Source organism: Haliaeetus albicilla, chromosome 2, assembly GCF_947461875.1.
Source record: "Haliaeetus albicilla chromosome 2, bHalAlb1.1, whole genome shotgun sequence".
Classification (NCBI taxonomy): domain Eukaryota; kingdom Metazoa; phylum Chordata; class Aves; order Accipitriformes; family Accipitridae; genus Haliaeetus; species Haliaeetus albicilla.
This window is the reverse complement of record NC_091484.1, coordinates 15,749,282-15,769,659: the sequence shown is the minus strand read 5'-3', so window position 1 is coordinate 15,769,659 and position 20,378 is coordinate 15,749,282. Positions and strand designations below refer to the sequence as shown.

Below are 20,378 nucleotides of genomic sequence, written 5' to 3'. Positions count from 1 at the left end.
CACTTTTATCACCTGTAGTTTCATGGCTTCACACCAGCTATGAGGTCCGTTTCACTTTTGGACAGAGAAGGGGCATTGCCACATCCAACACTGGAAACCTGCGTCCCTGGGGAGGCTGCAGAACCAGAGCTCCAGAGCCCAGACCTGCACGATCAGCACATCATGAGCAACCCTTCACAAAAACCACCTCCTGTCCACAGTCGGGAGTTAATCCCTTCAGCAGGATATCCAAGTCATCCCCACCTGTGTTTTACAATTCAGAGATAATGAGCTAACTGCAACATTAAGCTTAAAATAAAAACGTTGACACCTTTGCACAAAGAGATCTTGACTTCTCTTTCTAATGCATTTAGCTACTTTTAAAGTGTCACTTATTGCATTGGAAACAAAAAAATGTCCTCATTATTTCATGTGAAAGGAAAAGAGGCAAGGCAAGCAGGTGGCCTTGACTGCATGAGTCTCTTACCACACTGTTAAGTGACTAAAGTGAGCATTTACACCAGTCTGAAAAATTGTTTGCAATGTGCATGTAGACAGCAGAGCTACCAGATGTTATTTTCCTAATATTTGCCGTATTACATCATTGGACACTGCTTGAAAACCAACCTGTGCCAAGCTCTCAGAGGTCTCCGCTCACTTTCTATGTGTGCATCTGCAGTTCTGGTGACCTGGCTCTGGGATGTGGCTTGGACTTGGGTGTGCAGAAGCCTTTTGCGCTGAGACAGGCCGCTGTTTGTGCAAGCCACCTCGCACACCCAAGAGCTATCTTATACAATTACTGACACACACAGAGCATCAGGAGCGAGCACTTTCCTACTGCATCCCATCACATGTTGTCAGACTTGGGTATAGTTAGGAAAAAACAAACAAAAAAAGAAAATCCCCAAATCGCAGGTGTAAGTTGGTGTTCAGATAAGAAAATAAAAGATATTTCACCAAAGTCTATTTACTCATGTGCTGACATATGGGGAGGTTACCTTTAAAACATTTAAACTTTCTTGGTTCCCTCCACCTCTGGTTAGCACTGCTGCTACCCACCCCCTACCCCCGTGCACTGCCCAGTGCCTTCCAGTTTCAGATATAAGTGCTTTAACCAATTTGCTGGGGCGAGATGCTGCTTCACTGAGGTGAGTGAAAGGAGGAGGGAAGAGACGGAGCATGAAGAATTACATCAAGAATCAGCCCCCAGAGACCTGTCTGCAGTGCACATCCCCACATCAAGCTGTCAGCTCCCAGCACTCAACCCCACCTGGGTTTATTTGCTCCGGAGAAAGAATTCATTTTGCACTCAACTAATGTAAGCCCAAACTACTTTAAAACAGTGTTCCTCTAATAGAGGCATTACAACAGCCATTATTTTCCTGTTTAGAGTTAAACTAAGCAAATACAAAGGTAACTTTATTTTAAACAAACTACCATCATAACAAAAAATGAATACCAAATGTTCTCCTCCACCATATGGTGAATTTAACATTATTTTTTGCTCTTCTTGAAGGAGACACACTTATTGGCAAACACCAGCTTGTGCAGCAAAACGATAAAGAAACTGGAAAACACTTTCCTGAAAATCCTCTTGCTTAATGACAGTTAAGAAAGCTCTATTTAATAACATATTTAATTTCAAATTCTCTTTCCCCCTACTTTCTAGAAAAGTGTATATTCCAATAACCCACTGAAGAAAAAAAGTTATTTCTAAATTATTCCCAAGTATTACGTTCTTGAAAGTATTCCTAGTTGTCTGTGACTTACCATTGGACTTCATTTTTCCTACCCATCCCACCAGCATCTATAATGATTGGGAGGGGTCTGTGTTTGCTGCTATAGCCATATAAATTCAAAGCAACTGAGAGGAAGCAAACAGATTTGCTCCACAGGGAGCAAGCCTGGTCCTTGTATTCTCCATGCCACGATACTACTTGTTCAGACCATCTCTGACAGAGCCTGGAACTTCAGATCACACTCAGGGTAAGTGCACCTGGCCTGCACTAGCATTAACAGCACTCCCTTTCACAAGATACACAAGTCCTCAAATTACATAGAGCAGAGCTCCGTAGCAGCAGCCAAATTTCAGTGGATTCCCTTAGCAGCTGCAGCCTAACGGGCTTTGAAGTGAGCAGACACATCAGACACAAGCCAGCTGTCTCTTGCACCTCCAGAGTTACCACAAAGTTACTGAGCGATTTCTGTGATATTTGTATGTTGGGTCCGCCACGCTCTGAGGTTCCTCAGGCTTCCAAGACAGGCTTTGCATGAGCACGTTTGATCTCCTTGGTCAAAAAGGTCTGTATGCAACTTTACATGCATCCAGATGATTTTTAAATGTCAGCTTTGCTAAGCAGCATGAAGACACCTGCTGCTTACAGGCTCACCTTCTCTGAAGCATCCCAAAGCTGCCACTGTTACTACTCTGGTGGTTATTTCTTTGCAGGGAAATTCAGGACCAAGGTGGGCACGGGTTTGCAGGTGGTATGAAATCCTGAGAGGGCCAAGCCACTCTACAGCCCCCTTGCATGAGCACTCCCAGGGTAAGGGCTCCAAACAGGGCTGCAAGTGCGAGCTCTTCTCCAAAAGCCAGAAATGCCAAGGTCACTTTGCACAAAGCTTTTCCCTCTCTCAGCCTCCTCATCTCCCGTGGATGCCAGGAGCAGTGCAGATCTCCAGCAGCACATACCCTGCTGTGCACTGCCCTACTTTATAAAGCTCTTCCAGGGTGCAGGCTCCACCACTGCACCCCCTGCGCTCCCAAGCAGGTCTTTTTGATCCTCAAGAACTTAATTTGACTATGTACAACACAGAGAAGTAGTAGTGAAGACTATTATCATTTCTCCCACCACCAGGACAGTTGCTTGGTGCTGTTGCTGAGCCTTGTAATGAATATATCCTTGGAACTGCTGCAGAGCTGTGCTCTCTCCTGCAGCCCCAGCAGGATGCCCAGCACATTGCTGGTGTGAGTCACAGAACTGGTCCTCGGTCCAAATGGCAACACTGCAGGTCTCGGTGCTCCTCTGAAGACAACGTTTTTGATGCTGGGGCACCTTATAAGGGCACGCTCTGGAATCCCACCATCACCGTGCTTGTGCTGTAGGATGCATGCTGATATACTAGAAGGTCCAACAGCTGCTGGAGGCTGCGAAGAACATCGTCTTTAACCTCCAGTCCTGCTGCAACACCACCACAGAAGAAAAACAGCGGCCAGGACACCAACACAGTTTTGGCTGGATCTAGCCCCTGAACCCCAATGCATAGCTGCACCCATTCCACTTCATTCCTAGTTTGAGAGATGGCATTTGTTTAGCTGAAACTCAAGGGACACATGAACATGGCATCCTGCCCATGCAGGTCGGTTGTTGCAGGTCCATGCACAGCAGGAGCACAGCAGGAGCATCAGGCCAGTTCCCCCAGCCAAGGAGCCAGCCCAGGCACCCTTTAATTCTGTGGCAGTGCGGATTAATTGGACACTGCAACAGGAATAGATGTACAGCTATCTTAAGAATTCCTCAACCTTATAAAGGTTAATTCATTAGCCTTTCTGCTCCAGAAACAAGTTCTGCCTTCATTTACACCTCTGCAGATTCACAAGCTCAGAGGAGGTTTCAGAGATGTAACCTGGGCAAATTTTATCAATGAATTCAAATCTTGAGCTAAATCAGAAGGAGGAATGGATTTACCCTAATCCCCTCCAAACATTCATCAGCATCACCTGCCAGCTCAGCAGGATTTAATCCCTTTTTAATCTCTGAAAAAACAGTGGAGTATATGGGGAAGAGGTTGGGCACACAGCAATGGTGGATATCATCTTTTTTTTTTTTTTTTTTTAAATTCTGGTTGCCAAGTCACATTAAGCAGCACTTGGAAAGTCATTAACATCTTTGCTAATATCACTTTCCAGCTAAACAACCAGTTGCCACCAAGAGAGCGTGCATGCTTCAGAGGAGGGCCCACGCTATTTGGCATAGGGGAAGAGATGCCCATCCAGCAGCCTTTGCAGGAGCACAGGATCTCCATGAAGATGCTCCGGGAGTTCAAATCCCATCAGCTGGCTGCCAGCAAGCATGGGGACTGCACAGGCAGGCTTTGCCCTGGACATTGGGCAGTGATGGTGCGGAGATGCAGCAAGCCAGTTGTTGGTGCTAGCACAGAACCACATCCACCAATGCTGCTGCAAACCCAACAGCAGAAACACAGACGCCGGTGCCAAAACCCAAGCTTTGCTGTGCAGGTATCACGCTCTACAAACAGCTTAAATCCTAGCCGTGAGTGACTTACAGGGTGTTTTCATGCCTCCCGCTAAAACTACCAGCAACAACGGCGATATTGGCTCAGACGGCTGTGGGTGTCATGACCAGTGTCATCCCACCCCCGGTGGCTGCTGAGCCAAGGGGACCCCTGGCACAACATGCCTGACAGCAGCAGAGTCAATGCGGGGGTGAATCCAATCCAGCGTGTTTAGGAGCCCCCGGATTCGAGCGTTAGCGTGTGATTCTAGGTTTACATAACACCACCAAATGATTTTGGCAGAAACAATTGGTATTAGCAAGGAAAACGAAGCATCAGGAACAGCCGGCAGAGCAAAGAGACACCTCTCGCAGCAGCCCCCAGGCTAAAAAGAAAATAAATAACAAACACAACAGAAGCAACACTTGGACAGCAGGGAGGAATAGGGGAAACCTCCTCAAGGGGAAATGAAACCTGAAATTGCAGCCGAGATGAGCAGGGAATTACACTTTCCTCTTTCACCTCCTTCCCACCCTTGTAGGACTAAACTTTCTGCTTTATTAAGGCACTCCAGTCAAGCTTGTGCCACTTAAACACAGCAATGGGAAAGCAGTCTTGCACAGGGCTCCAAGCTGTGAGGTCTGAGCAGCTCCCGCTGAGCAGCCTCCGGCCCTGTGGACACTAATTGCAGAGCTCAGTGACGCCCGGGCAGGGACCCAAAGCACCGATCGCGTTGGCTAACCAGCCCTGTGGAGCCTGGCTCCACTGCATCAGGCAAAGTACTGACAGTGGCAGGCATTGCGCTTGGAAACATTCAATCCTGCAAACTTCACATCGTAGCTTTTAAGTCAATTCAGCCTGGACGTTGCTGGGTTAGCAGTACTGGAGGTTTTGTTTATCCCCAAACAAATACAGCAGAAACTCCCAAGAAGGCTGGATCTCCCTCTTGGTCTCTCTAGTGGCTCCAGCTCCGACCAAAGGGATGAGGCCACCAGTTTCAGGTGGCCCAGCTAGCCCCTGTCCTGCTGTACGTCCCACACTGCCGCTGGGAGCAGCCGTGATGCACACAGCCATGCTCAGAGAGCAGGATGGCAACGAGCAGCCCTGTTTCACAGCATCTGAGGATGTCTGGTCCCTTGGCACTCTGGCCTGGCAACCTAGTGATGGGAAGAGCCACATCAGCTCTTCAGAAACTTCTGGGTCCCGCAGCCTTCCTACTATAACTGAGCTAAGCAAGGAGGCAGCCTGCTCTCGAGACCTTTTTTTGCCAAGCAGAGGATCCCTTCCAAGCTGGCACCATTCCCATGCTTATGGCACGATGACAGTGACACAAGCTAAAGCCCCAGATCCAGAAGCATGCTCTTCCTGCCTCTGAGCTACCCAAGATTTACAGCTCTGGGGGCAAAGGAGAAGCCCCAGCCGAGCTTCAGAACATCGTAAGACAATTCCACAAGACGAGAATGTTGAAATCCACATTTCCCAGCCAATTAACTTAGAGCAGTGCTTGCCCACAAATGAGAACTGCATCTATGGCTTCACATACAGCTTGTGGAGAACAGCTCTGGATAGCAGGACTTAAAATTAATCAAACTTAGTCCAAATCAGAACAGTTTCCATGATAAACTTGGATTTCCCTGTGATACAAAGATCCTATTTTGCTAATGACTACCTCATCTTTACATTTAGGTCCTGCCTATATCCCCTGAAATTCAGTACTCGGTCTCTGCTCTGGGAGCTTATAGAGGACCCAGAGTTACACTTGTTCTTCTCTATCACACAGGTTTAGCGTGCAGCACCTCACATTCAGGAAGTTAGCCCTTAGATACTGTCAACACCAAAATGAAAACAGTTTTCAGTCCAACTGGACATCACAGGAATATTACAAAGGGACTTCATGTGACTCCAGCACAGCCCGCAGCCTCAGAGCAGGGAAGTCGCACGTGCAGGGTGGCATCCCACTGCCACGCAAGGCATGGCAAGGTGCAAGACTGGGAGAAGCAGATGATAATTTTGTACGAGGCTGCCCTTCTTTCCAGCTCTTCACTAATTTCCTCTCAAACTTGCACACTATGACCTTTCCAGCCAAAAAAATAAAATAAATGAAGCCCTGCACTCTAACAGGAATAGTAACACATGCAGGGAAAGGATGCCGGAGCCAGCTCTGGAGCCTGCAATCTGGATTCGTGCTCCTACAGGATGTGTTTCTAAATCTCAGTCAATACCGCATGTTTTCCAAGGAATGAGGCATTTCACATTTTATTAATTCTAACTAAAGCCCTTTTTATTACAAACTTCCTATTTAGCATTTGATTGCAGCCATCACCACTGAGACTCTCACTGTATCAGAGCAGAAAATCCATGGCTCGTAGTTGGTGCAGGCTGTATATTGATATTTTTCTCTCCTGCCATCTTAATCCCAGAAGGTGCTATTGGAATTATTTTAAATACACTTCCAGAGGTCCCTTCCAGCCTAAGCTATTTTATGATTTTAAACGTGTATTTGTTTCATTTGCACTCTCATACAAATCTGGTACCCCACTTCCACAGATGACTGAAGTTACATGCTGTTATTCCCACCAGGGTTTGGCCTCCCCCAGAAGAAGGTCACTACATGCCAACCACATTACTCAAAGGGCTGCAAGTTTATGAAGCTAAAAAGATCATTTCAGTAATATTTTTCCCCTTTTCAAAGCCCAACTCTTAAGTGGAAAAACTGATTTAATATAGTTTTCATAAAACCTACACTCTGGTCTGATTTAAATCAAACAGTTAAATACTACGCATGTACCGTTTGGCACAGCCACAACAGAACTATCTGGTTTGCAAACAGATGGCCACCCACAATTAATATGCCACCTTGACACAGAAATGCAGGTTGTCAATTAATTAAAAAACACATGCCACTAGTCTTCAGTTCACTTTATGACCTGCAGTCTTTCCTCCTAGGCAGAGACTCTTTATCTTCAGTGGGGGGAGGGACACCAAACCTACCACCTAATAATGAAAACATGACTCTGGTTTTCTTGGCATCTAATAAATGTTGTTCTCAGCTTTAAGAGATTTATCAGGTTTAAAACCACCATGTCGCCAACAACTGTCTGGGGTAGAGGAGACCAGACCGTAATTCCAGTGCAGGTTCCTAAATATACAGAGTGAAGCCTGCCGTGACCTCACTGTCTGGCTGCAGGGTTAGATCCATGGCGCTTGTTGGAAGGTTTTTCTTCTGCTTTCAAGGGCTGTTTGATCTTCAATCAACAATGCTTATCAGTGGTAAAGTCTGCCAGCCGTTCCCAAAAGTTTGATATTTTTTAACAGCACATTCTTCTTCTCCTTTGAATGCTATTTAAAGACAAGATAACGCATCAGGGGAAAAGTTGCCTCCCTGGGTTTTACACAGAGAAACAGAGCAGGATCCTATCAGGGGGAACACACATTTCCCAGTGCTACAACAAGCCCCAGCTTCTGTGGTTCATGTTCCTCACCCCCCCTCCCCCAGTATTGCTGCTTTTTCTTCTTCAGATGATATCCAGACGCTTTTTTGTGCCCATTGCATAAACTGAGACAAACCAAGATAATTCAATTAAGTGTTTCCATACAAAACTTCCTCTAAAGTTTTCATAAATTTAATTTCCACACTGTCGATGTTGCTTTCCTTTTTGCTAATGACTCCAGGGCACACTGTCCCTCTTCTGACACCAGGGACTAGAAATCTAATTCCCTAAAAATACATCATTCTTCCACGGCAGGCACGCTGTGCTGAGATGGCTCACCATATAAAAACCCACAGTTCAAAGAAGCACCCATGAAAAATGAGAAACATGGAATGGATCTAAACAGTTATTTTTTGACAGAGAAAAAAATGTACCTTTATTTTTAGGGTTCAGTAGCTGTAAGTGCTGAAACAAAAAGTCTTTTAATTCAGAGCTAGCAAGCAGCATCAGCCTGGGAGACCCAAAGCCCACAAACACCTCTGCGTGTACAGCAGCGCTGGACTTGGATAAGCCAACCTTCGGCAGCCCACGTTGTCCTCCCCCTGGCTGCAGCATCCCCAAGGTCCCTGGGCCCCTGGCAGCATCTTCCCCATGGTGTAAAGGAAAGGTGACGGTAGAGGTGGAATGACCCAGCTCATCACTGACCCAGAGACCAGCTTTGGGGGAGAAGGGAGCTCAGCCTGCGCGCTGTTGGAACAGGACTGAGGTCCACCAGTTCCCTACATGGACAGCAAGCTGGTGTGAGACCAGCACCATGTGAGGCCAAGTTCTCTGTGACCACCACCTGCCCCATCTCCTCCCCTACACACGGTCACCCTTCACATTAAAACTCTTGCATATGAGGGTTTTCAAAAGGCTTAATAACTCCTAATGAGCCTACAGCTCTACCACCTTCCCAGGGAGGGGGAGGAGGTGCTCGGGGAATAAACTACTGGGTAAATCAGACTGGAAAGGTGAAACTCTTCCATAGGTGGAGATCCACATCTTTGGAAGAGGGAAGCCTTTTGGGGTGTCCCAGGCTCTGCTTGCACCTCTCTAGGGACCTGGGTCTTGTGCAGTGGATGCTCAGCACTCAAGATGGCTCCAGTTCTTTGTAAAAATAACCCCACATGCCTGGGGTACCCCGAAATGACCCGCTGCTTCTGGAGACAGAGACCTAGGCCAGTTCACGCAGAGGATAAATGGCAGAGCCACAACGCAGCCCTTATTTCTCAACCCTGACCGCAGGCAAGCACAGTCTACACCCTGCAAGCAGAAGGAGATGAAGATGAAGATGATGGTTTTCTTCTAAAGTGGAGCAGAGCGGGGAGGAGAAGAGGAGCGTGGCGCACAGACAGCCAGGGAGAAAGGGGACAGAGCCTCCCTGACAAGTCCAGACGGGAATGGAAACTCTGAGTCATCAGTACATTTTGTGGCAAGGAAAACCTGCTAATGTGATCCAGCTAATCTGATTTTAAAAAAAAAGCTCCTCACGGCCGCCAAGTTGGAACAGGATCCAAGGGGCACAGGCAGACCGGTCCTGGGTGAAAATACAACCAGGGTGACAGAGAGGACAGTGGCACGTCACCAGAGACAAGGGTGGCATGTGCCAGCACGCCCGGTGCTCGCTCCTCCATCCACCTCCCCTGAGCACCGTGGTGCCAGGGCTGCCCATTTTGGAGCAGGGGCTGCCCCAGCCCTTCTCCGCAGGGTTGGTGGTTTCAGCTGCATAGAAACGAAGATGCACATCAGGAGTGGGGAGGAGAGGCTCAGGGCAGAGCCACAGCAAGTTTTATCAACCACCTCACATGGGAATAGGTCCCCATACTGCCATCCCCCTTTTCTAACTCCTGCTAAGTTATGAGATCCTTAGAAACACAGAAGAAAAAAAAAAGCAAAAAAAAAAAAGCACCATGAGAGCAAGAGGCTAGGTCCCTAAACCAACAGGAAAAAAAAATTAAAATAGCTACATTTTAAACACTCATGCAATCCAGCCTCCTGTGCCCAGGCTACAATTAGAGGTCAAGAAACTGCCTCAGACCAAGAGTCACCTGATTTCTGCAGATAAGGTTCCTCACAAGCCATATGCAGCAACCAGCATAAACTGATGCTCAGATAATCTTTCCATAATAACGATTACTGGTCCCGGGCCCTAATTTAACACTTACCCAACAGTTACATTCACCACAGAGCTGAACCAAAATCACACAGTCATCAGGAAGAGACTTAGTTATATCTGCAGAGGTCAACCAATCTATGCAAAAGATTATGGCAGAGGAGAGATATTCTGTGGCATAATGCAAACATTTCGCCTGCAGGCGACGCAGCAGCCAATGCTATTTTTCAAAGAAGAAATGGCATCCATCAGAACAAAACCACCAGAGCGAAACAATAGAAGGGGGGGGGATGCAGATGATTAAAATATTTACATGCATATAAGTGCAAAACCAGGCAATGTAACACTATTTTCAATCACTTAAAAAAAAAAAGTTTGATTAGCACTTATTGCAATAAGTTCTTCCCCCTGCAGCTGAACTGTGCATCCCCAAGTATAAGCTTTAATTATATGAAAACGTGTGTGTAAAATCACGAAGGTGGAACGTTAGAGTTCAAACCTCCAATTAGGAGTTAATGGTATCAAAGCTGGAATCACGCTAACGCTTTACCCCGACTTTAGAAATGCTGAATAAAATGTAAAGAAGAGGTAGGGAAGGTGGTACACAACAGCTTCAGACAGAAGCCTCGCACTCACTGGATGGAAAATTGTCAAGGAAAACACATTAGCAGCACAATAACTTATTTTTAATGTAGAGCTGTTAGGAAAACACAATTATATGCTTCATTTATACTGAAAGATATAACCCAACTTATGGTAAAAGCATTTAGAGCTCATTTTGTAAAAAAACAGATGAGCACAAAGGTAATAGGGAAGCACTGTGCACCTAGAGGGGATGATGCTCCCCCACCACAGTACGCTCCTGCTCGGCCAGTCCTCACCTCCTGCCCCTTGCATCCAGCAGTGGAGAGATGCAAAGTGAAGGCAGAATGAAAATAAAGATTTTACTTCAAATACTGCAAAAATATGATGACAGTGGCAACAACCCCCAGGGAAGGAGGGGGCAGCACCCATTCTTACAACTAGCAAAAGCAGGGCCCTGAAAGAGCTCTGCAAGGGTTACAGGTGCTCTCCCCACCGCTCCGGAGCCAGCAGCAGCCAGGCACTATGCAAGCTATAGCATGCTCTGGTCTGCTACAAGCAAAATACAATCTATCAACAGAATGTTTTCTCCATTATGGATGCAAAAACTGATCCCAGTGCCCACTGCAAGCTCAGAGATGTAAGTCCGGAGCTGTTCGTGGATTTACCCCGTGGTTATGGTGGCGTAACAGGCAATAGGCTTTGGACCACTGATTTAGGGGACAATGGTTATAATTGATTTGAAGCATCATAAATAAAACAGAGAAACCTGCAAGATTTTGATCCTGAACTTTTGGTCTCTTGATGCCTCCTGTGCTACAGGAACTTTCACGGATCAAGCCCCAACAAACACGTTGTTATATACAAGTCAGACCAGTCTTCAAGATATCTCCCATTGTTCCAAACCCAACCAGATTAAAGCCATCCCTCTGCGCATACAGAGAGAACAACAATTTCTATGAACTGATGGACGTTCATTATTTAGCTCCCAATCCCTGACTTAAAGCCCAAGGCAAAATGGAGCTTCAGATGCTTTCTGCCATGCAACCCGTCAAAGATTGCTCTAGAGAACGCAGGGTTGTCCCACTGAGTAGCTCAAACACTTTTCAGAGGAAGCCCTTGCCCATATTCAGAGCCTAAAAAAAAAAAAAAAAAAAAATCCACATTTGCAAATCAACAGGAGCTGCCTGCCAAATGAGAAGAAAATGGGCCCCAAATTAAAAATTTGCTGGACTTTGTTCTCCATCCAAAATCCCCCATCTCCAAAGAAAGATTTATGCTACTTCAAAACAGAGTTGGCTTAGAAAGTAGAAAGGAAAAGAATATATTTTATCTTCCAGAATGGCAAAGCAGTTCTGGAACGATGAAAAAGGGACCGTGTTTATCACTGCAACATACAATTTATGGTAAAAGTCAAAACAAAACAGAATGTTCCACAGAAATGCATTTGCTACATCGACCTGGGCTCATACCAGCAGCTCAGATCCCATTTCTGAAGGGTTCTTAAAAGAAGAAGAGAGCATTGGTTGCAGATTAATACCCATCTCATGACTAGTAGATTTTAATTATCCATAATTTATGATGGTGTATTGGCAAAATAGTTTTTGTCAATTTATCAGCCTAAAAGGCAAGACGCAGGGTGGGTTTGGAGATGCAAAGCCACAGAGCCCTATTAGAAAGATTTGGGACAAGTTTTGATGGTGCTGTTGAGTCCTATAGAAATGCTACAGGGTTAATAGGGCTCCCCAGCACGTGTCTCCCATTAACTGCCAGAGATGCTGGAGGTTCCCAAGGACCATGAGCACTCCTGGTGTCACAGCAGCGTGCTTGCTATGCAAGGATGAGGTATTCCCAGGCTGGGTCTTCCTCCCCCTCCCCATCAATCATTGCCCTAAGTGGAAATTAGGCATCGTGCTAACCAAGTCTGATCATCAAAACACCAGAAAGAATCAAGAAGAATTTGTATTTAAATTTATTTCCACAGGAAGAATAGAGAGATGTTAATTCACTCCCCAAAGTTGCCCCTAGGGAGTAAGGAGCAGGATCACTCCTTGTGCATCACAGCACAGCATCACTGCAAACGCTGCATGAAAGAGCATGCGGTACTGTGCTCAGGCAGGATTCCTATTGTATGCCTCCCTTGCAAAAGCAATTTTGCCTGGGCTAAGAAGCAAAAACTCCCTCCTGTACTTTGTGGACCCACACAATTTAAGATCTGGGAAAATCCTTCCATGCTGGTATATCAGCCAGCATACCAGATCCTGGCGCTAAAGCTCTGCTAGGAGCGGAACAAGCCCCTGTGTTACTAAACTGTATGTTTTTTTTCCCGTGGTTTACTTATTGCAAAATACAGATGCAAAGAGTCTCACTAGAGTTTAAGTGGGAAGAATCCCCACATTTTCATGAAGCAACTGGAGGGACGTGAAAATACCCTACCACAGACCAACAGTCCCCTTACGTGGTGCAGGAACATGCTGCCTCAGCCTTGTAACACCACCACAACACCCAGGCAGCAGCAAGGCACCGTGAAAGCTTCGCTTCTCCAGCAAGGGAGCAGGAGGAGGGTCTGCAGCAGGTACCAATGTCCCAGGGAAAAGGCCAGAGAGGACAGAAAAAGTGGCTTTAGACCCAGATTTAAAAGAGGAATCCTAAATGGAGGTAGGTGCTCCCTTCAGTGGGGCTCAGGTGGCCGGCAACAGAGGTGTGGGTCACAGTTTGGATGAGGGCTCCTTGCAGAGATGGTACCACTCTCAGCTGAACCTCCCCAGCCCCTCACAGCTGCCGTACAGACACAACCTAATGCACAAGAGGTGTTTCTTCTGTGTAGTCCCAACGACGGAGCAGGTCCTGGATGTGGCCCATGGGAAGGAGACGAGGGGCTAGCACCCCAACACGGGAAATGCTTGTTGCAGCATGCCCTTAGGGACACTTTCAGGTGGCTCCGGGAAGGTGTCCCTCCTTATCACCCCTGCACCTTGGGCCAAGCCCAGTGCAACCCCAAAATTCCTGCCAAGGAGCATCAGTAGTCCAGGCTGCGAGCGGCAGCTCCCGGGCACCGGGAAGTTTGGGATTGGCTCCGTTTCCCAGCTGCCATGGCAAGCTGTTCCATGCGGGTTCACCCATGATGGGGACTGGTTTACCTGGGGAAGGCCATTTTCCCCTGCTTCAATGCCACCAGCATGCCCAATGCATAAAAACTCCTCGCCAAACGCAGTTAGCGGAGGGGAAGGCTCCTTCTCACCCTGCCTGCCGGGACATGAGGGACCCTGTTCTCCACCCATGGGTGTCCAGTCCCTCGCTTCCCTGCAATGGTCCCTCCCAGTGGCCAGCCCTTTGAGGGAAAACAGGGATGTTCCACAAGCAGTTAAAGGAAGGGTGCAAATGCCCCCCTTCTGGGGGGCCCTCGGCTGAACATACACTCTCATTTCATTATCCCTCTAAACATCCCTTGTCCTTTTAAAAATGGAAATGCTGATATGCAATAGGCATCTCTGTAGCTGCAAAGAGAAACTGTGGCTTACTGCAGCACACAGGCAAGATCGGAGACCTCACAGTAACAATATCATGTTCAGCAAGTGCACAAAACAATTACATTAACATTTCAGGATGCTTTGGGCTAAAGTACATCTACCCGGCAAGCTCACTGGCAGCGGGCGCACGGGCAGAGCTCTGCTGTGCTCTCAGCAAGTTATTTATACACAGTGACAGGGCACACTCTTTCCTGGCTTCTCTGCCTCCTCCCTAAATAAATAAATAAACAAAGCAGACCTTTGGGGAAAAAAAAAAAAGCCAAACCTGAACAAAACAAGCCCTTTAAATCAAAGGGCTTTAAAGCCCCTCCATAAACTCAGCAAAGCAGGAGGACAGCAAAGAGCTTGTAAGTGCTCCTTGCCCAGGTTCTTCCTAGAGATGGATTTCATCCAGGATACCTGTGTGCAATAGTGGGAGAACTGATTTTTCTAGTCCACCCTATCCTGGTCTGTAGCTTTTTAAAGTGAAAATGTTTTGAGGCAGACACTGTCTTAGCTGGGCTCTAGGTTGAGCCACCAGCACCAGACAGGAGGGATGGAGTTGGGACCAGTGTGAGCTTTTGGAGTTTCCCGGAGGGTCCCATGTGGCTCCAAGAAGCGGCTGCGCTCAGACAGCACTCTCCATAGCGAGCACAAGATAATAGCGTGCCGGTGGTGATCCTCAGCCGTATGCCACCCCACACCGGCTGGAGAAGTTCTCCTAAGCAAAGGCAGCAGGTGATACCTCTGCCTGCTCCGCACTGGGCCACGTTTTGATGCTGAAGTTACGGCTGTTACAACCACATTTGGCCGGGAAAACAAAGTCAACCCATTTCATCTCTGGCTTCATTCCAGCAGCCTCATCCCACAGACAAACGTGTACCGCTGTGCATAAGCAAATGACATTTGATAACACAGAAAAGAGGAAAAAAAAAAAAAAGAAACCCAAGCCCTGAATATCAGAAAAGGGTAAGTCACTTCCTTTCTTCCTCCTGCTGCCTTAAGATCCTCCGTAGCAGTGACAACAGCAGCATCTGGTGGCAGTGGTCAGTACCTGGGGTGCTCCTCTCCGGTGTCCCATCCACCCTGGCCAGCACCCAGCACTGAGACGCACCCACTCATTCTCCTGGGCTGCGCTCACTGGAGACCCAGAAGGGGTGATTTCCTCCAACCTCCCCATCCTCAGCACCGCACAACAGCAAGGACCCGCAGACCAATTGCGACCGCCTAATCCGGGACTAATCTCAGGGATTCAGGCCAGGGATGAGCTGACGACGTGGGGCCCTGGGTGCCCCAAGGCTCGGACAGGAGCTGCTGGGGGGACGCCAGGACCACGCAGCCCCACAGCAAGGGTCTGCAGCACTGCGTGCACGACTGCGAGCCCCAGCTTCCGCATGAAAAACTGGAAGGCAAATTAAATCATGTTCACTTCTAACAACTTGGTAAAATTGAGTTCCTAAAGTCAGCAGGATTTGAGGGTTGCTGCAGTTCCCAACGGCACACGCTCACACGATCCCAGACTTTCAGCTTTTGCCCACTTTATGGGCTGACGTTTCAGCGGCACGGATGACTTGCTCCCAGGTGACCCAGCTCTCGCTAGTATTTTAAGAGCATATTTAGCATTTTAAGAGCAACAGCAATGATAACAAAACAGTTTGAAACTAGCAGTACGGGGATACAGGAGAAATCAATTTGTTTCCTTTCAGCACAATCAGGCATCTCAAAATAAGTGAGAACTATTAGGTTTGCTACAACTTAATAAAAAGAGATAAATAACCCAAATGACAGAGCACAGTTAAATACATATATTGATACATAAAGATTAATTTGCTGCATCTAGGAAGCCACACAGGTTTCCCTCTGCTTGTTTATAAAGAGTTTGATCCCGAAATATCCTAACAGCAAGATGAGCCGAAGGCACCCTGAGCTGCAGTCCCAACGCAGGAGAGCATTTTCTCCCTTTATTAACTTTTTTTCAACGCAATTACCCGAATTTGGCCCGGGAGGACGCAGCCAGGGTTATGTCTCGGAGCTTATCGTGGTGATCCTCCCTCTCTCCAAACGGGTCTGCTTCCTACGGCTTTGTTGCCGAAACATCGGCGTTATTTACCTACACGCGAGGAAGGCAATAGTCGCAGAGAACTCTTTATCCCCGAAGTACAGCATCTATCCCCGTCACTTCGTCTTCTCTCGGATGAAGGAAATTTCCTAAAACACCTCCGGCTCTTTCAAATACCCCCCTCCCCTTACAAGAACAGGGTGCTTTGCCTTGCAGCTGCAGCGAGCGGGGAAAATGTAGGTTAGGGAGCTTTGCTCGCCGTGTTGTAGGTCTTGGGGACCCCCCCCCAACCCCGGGAGCTGGCTGCCGCACTTGACAGGAGCCTCAGCGCCGGGGGAGGGCAGGCGGGGGGGGGCCGGAGGCGAGGGACGGAGCCGGAGCCCCCTCTCCGGAGGTACCAGCGACCCCAGCCCAGCGGCTCCGCAGCCTCGCGAAGAAGGTGCAAAAACACCACAACCAACAGCAGAAAAGTGCCCGACAACAACCGCAACAACAACAAAAAACCCCCAAACCTACCTACACCGCTTCGGGCCAAACGCTCCCGTAGGGGAAATCTTAAACAGACCCGCCGCTCGAAACGAACGCACGAACAAACAGCCCCAAAGAGCCGCCGCTCACCCCGCACCGTTTCCCTCCCGGCCGCGACCGCTTCCAGCACGCCCCGCCGAGCAGCGGCCCGCGCCCGGGCTCCTCCCGCCCCGCAGCCCCGCTCGCCCCGCGGGCCACCGCGCCGGGGCCGGGGCCGGGGCCGGGGCGGCCCGGACACCCGACGGCTCTCCCGGCGCCGCTTCCAGACCACTTTCAAAATTCCCTCCCGCAGGAGCCGGGCGCCGCCGGCACTTTCCTTCCTCCCCCCGCGGAGAAGTTGCGGGACGAGCCGAGCGGAGCCACCCGGGCAGCCCCGCCGGGCACCGCCGCCCCCCCCCGCATGCCCCCCGCCCCCCCCAACCCAGCCCCTCCGCCCCGGTACCTTGTTGCAGTGATAATAATCCAGCGGCCCGAGGCAAGTGGGGTCGGCGCCGGGCAGGGAGCCCACGGCGGTGGGGGCGGAGGGGTAAAACCTAACGTCCATGCCGGGGCTGCGGGCGGCGGCAGGCGGGGGCTCCAGCGGGCATGGACCCGGCTGCGGCGGCGGCGGTGCCTCTGGCGCGGGGGGCGGGGAGAGGGCGGGCGGCGGCGGCGGCGGCGGCGGCGGGGGGGCGGGCGGCGGCCCCCGGCCCGCCCCGCTCCGCGCCGCCCCGCGCCGGGGCCGCTATTGTTCGCGGCGGGGCCGGGCGGCTCTCCGCCACCCCCCCCCGGCGGCTGGGCCGCCCCCGCCCCGCTGCCGGCACCGGAGGGTGCTGGGGCACCTCGGGGCGGTGGGGCCGGAGCCCCTCCGGGGCCGCCTGGAAAGGGAGGAGAGCGGGACCCCCCCGGCTCCCCAGCCGAGCCGGGGAGGAGAGAGCTGCAACAGCCGCCGGGGAACTGGCAGACCGGGTGTGACTCCGGTTCCCGCTCCCTGGTGGGGACCCTGTCACAGCTTCTCTGCCCACCCCCCCCCCCCGTCACCGAAACACTGTGCCCGGTTCTGACCTCCTCCCGACACAGGACGGTGCCAAGCAGCCGCCTTTTCCCCCTGCGCAGCCCCCGGCGCCCACCGCCTGAAGAAGGACGCTTTCCGTCACGCTGAACCACCCTAAATATGACCCCGGCACGGAGACCCCGCTTGTGGAAGGCCTGCGTCTCCCCACGGACTCTCCCACCCGGGAGAGAAAAGCCGGCCTCAGCCTCTGACACCGGTGTTGGCTTCCTGCTCCCCAAGGCGTGGAGACCTACAGCCTCCCACCCCGCCAGGCCGCCGGCATTCTCCACCTCTCCGTCTTTGAGGACCCCACTGTTGGAAGGGCAGCACCCTTCCGTGGCCGGTCAGCCGCCCTCCCATCCCCATCTGACTCCCCCCGGGCCGGGGCTTGCAGGGCAGCCCCCCACGGAAAGCCCAAATCTAGCAGATGGGGAGGGAGGATGCTCTGAGCCCTGGCTGGCAGCCCCGGGGGCGTGCGGGATTCCCCCCTTTCTGCCACGCCAGCGCTGGCTCTGCGCTCTCCCGCTCCCTTCTGCACCTCTCGCAACAGGCCCCTTAGAAAACCAGCCCTGTGGAAAAGAATGTTATATATGGAGCGTTTTTGCAGTACGTTATTCCATTCCCAGATACAGTGAGTTACCGCAACCGATCCGTCTGCTCACAGACAGCTAGGACAGGGCCGACAGAGTCAGTTTTCTGGCAAATCTCTGATGGAAATGACTTTTTTTTTTAAATCATGATTAGGAAGGCACAGTTGCAACATGCACCCTACAGGACTCTCTGTAGCTGGAAAATGAAGCTAAATAAATGCTGAGTTCTTCCACAAGCCTCTTTCATTGCAAGAGTGTGGCCAGCCCCTGCCAAATTCGGTAGTGGGGAGGCGGGCTAGGGTTTCGAGGGAATGCCAGCTCCGGGAATCAAGTGATTATGTAAAAATCGTAGCTCTCGTTTCAATTAAAAACAAGCTTTTAGCCCTCGTGATAGTGGAAAAAATGGATTCGAGGATAAAAATTGATTTGGGCACAAAAACTACTTCACATTTATTATTATTATTTTTCAAACCATATGATTTTTCTGGAGAATCAGCATCGATCCTTCTGTGTTTAGCAGCGAAGCAGGTCGGTTTGCGGGATTTCTGCGCGAGGCGAGCTGCTCCGAAGGCTCCCGGTCAAAGGCATTATAGAGACATATAATATTTTGCATTACAACTTTGAAGATCTGTGTTCAGCTGATCTACACTCTTCCTGATTTGCACACATCCAGAAAGGACTGGTTTTCCTCCCTCCCTGTTTCAGCAAATCCTGAATTGACATGTCAAATTATTAGAGCTTCATTATTTTTGTAAAACCCTCCCAAGCAGAGTAACTAGTATATTATGAAGTATAAATAATTAAAACTAAACGAGAGTTGTCAAAATAATGGAACAAAGTGTATTTTATAATGCATTATTCTGGCTTGTTTATCCACAAAATTCAGTAATTAGTAAGCAGCCTCTGAGTCATTAGTATGAATTAGCAAGGTTTTACTGTATTATTATCTTTATTAATTATCATAATTATTATATTTCATATATTGTGGAGTCATTGCTAGCAGCTTTACAGTTAAGGCTGAATTGGCTTTTTCACTTAAAGCAGGATTTAATTCTGTTGTTTCTTACAAAAATTAAGACATTTCGTCACCAAACTTGCAGCGTCTCCCCAGCAGATACAACCCAATTTCTTTTCAGTGCCTGAGACACCACAACAGTCCCATTCAAACCATTTTAAAAGCTCATCTTTCCCAAACGAAGCACCGTTTTCTTAATGCCTCCTCAGATCCCCAGAGCACGAGATTTACAACAATCAGCCCTGTCAAACTTTGCACATTCATCTGCCTTCGTTAGACCTCAGACAGAGCCTGATCTGAAAAACCCATCGTCACAAAGTGTTATTGCTATTAATATCCATAAATGCTTTTTTTTTTTTTTTTTTTGATATATGCCAAGGGAAGCTGGCAGAGGAAACGCTCTTGATCAAACAAATGTTCTTACAGCTCTCCTCGTGTCTCCAGTGTTTCTACTGGTTAGGCTGTCAGAAGAAGATAACCCAGTGGAGCTGAGTATCGGTCGGCTTCCCAGCGCAACTCCTGACCAGGGCCTGGAGAACGACGTGTCACGAGGTGCCTCCAGCCTCTGTGGTGCTCTGCCCATCAGTCAGCAGCTCCTGCTGTGCTGCGGGGGGGGACCTGCCTGGGCTCGCCACGTGTTCAGGAAGCGTCCGACTTGTACCTGCTGTCAAACCTTTCTTCAGCCTGTTTTTACCCACGTTTCAATGTATTTTGTCCCTTGTGGCAGTTTGGTGCCTGCCCTATGGAGCACGTGGGAGTCTACCAGGAGATGCAGATTTGTCTGAACTCCTGCTTTCCTCTAGCACTTTGGTGTCCCTCTCTACGCAGGATCAACATTATACAACCTCCCCCCACCAAGACAGAGGCATTAATGGCGCAGAGCTTCTTCCTGGCAGGCGTTGGACACGCAGTACATCCTACCTGAGCAGCGTGGGCTTGCCAGACTGCCCTGAGGGGACCGCAAAGGTACAGCCAGTGCTGGACAAGTTTCAGATGAGGATGACTGCATCTCCTGAGCTCCACACCAGACGGTGTGTGCACGCAGCAGATGTGCTCCTGCCATGTCACCCGTATCTGGGTTGCAGCAGAACTTAGGAAGGGGCAAGGTGCCCTCATGCCCCTGGAAGGTCTCTCTTTGGGATCTCCGTTCTCCAAATGGAGGGAGTGGAATGAATTCAGGCACCGACTGGGTTTTTCCCCAGCGGGGGAATTTCCCATGCATGGGTTTGAATGCAGGTATCTAAATTCCACCCAGACCCCA

The 20,378-nt window shown here is 49.5% G+C and overlaps 1 protein-coding gene across 3 annotated transcripts in view; it reads right to left on the bottom strand.

Moving 5' to 3' along the window:
* The window catches only part of TOX2 (TOX high mobility group box family member 2), a 157,765-nt gene extending 140,654 nt beyond the window's left edge, over positions 1–17,111 (bottom strand). The window contains exon 1 of one of the 3 annotated variants that reach the window (XM_069807357.1): positions 16,922–17,111. In XM_069807357.1, the coding sequence (XP_069663458.1) occupies positions 16,922–17,023 (102 nt within the window). In that variant the 5' untranslated portion in view covers positions 17,024–17,111. Of the gene's footprint in view, positions 1–16,002; positions 16,022–16,467; positions 16,487–16,921 lie in introns of those variants that run through there. The other 2 variants (XM_069807366.1, XM_069807371.1) reach the window with 2 other exon arrangements.
* Positions 17,112–20,378: the final 3,267 nt, after the last annotated feature.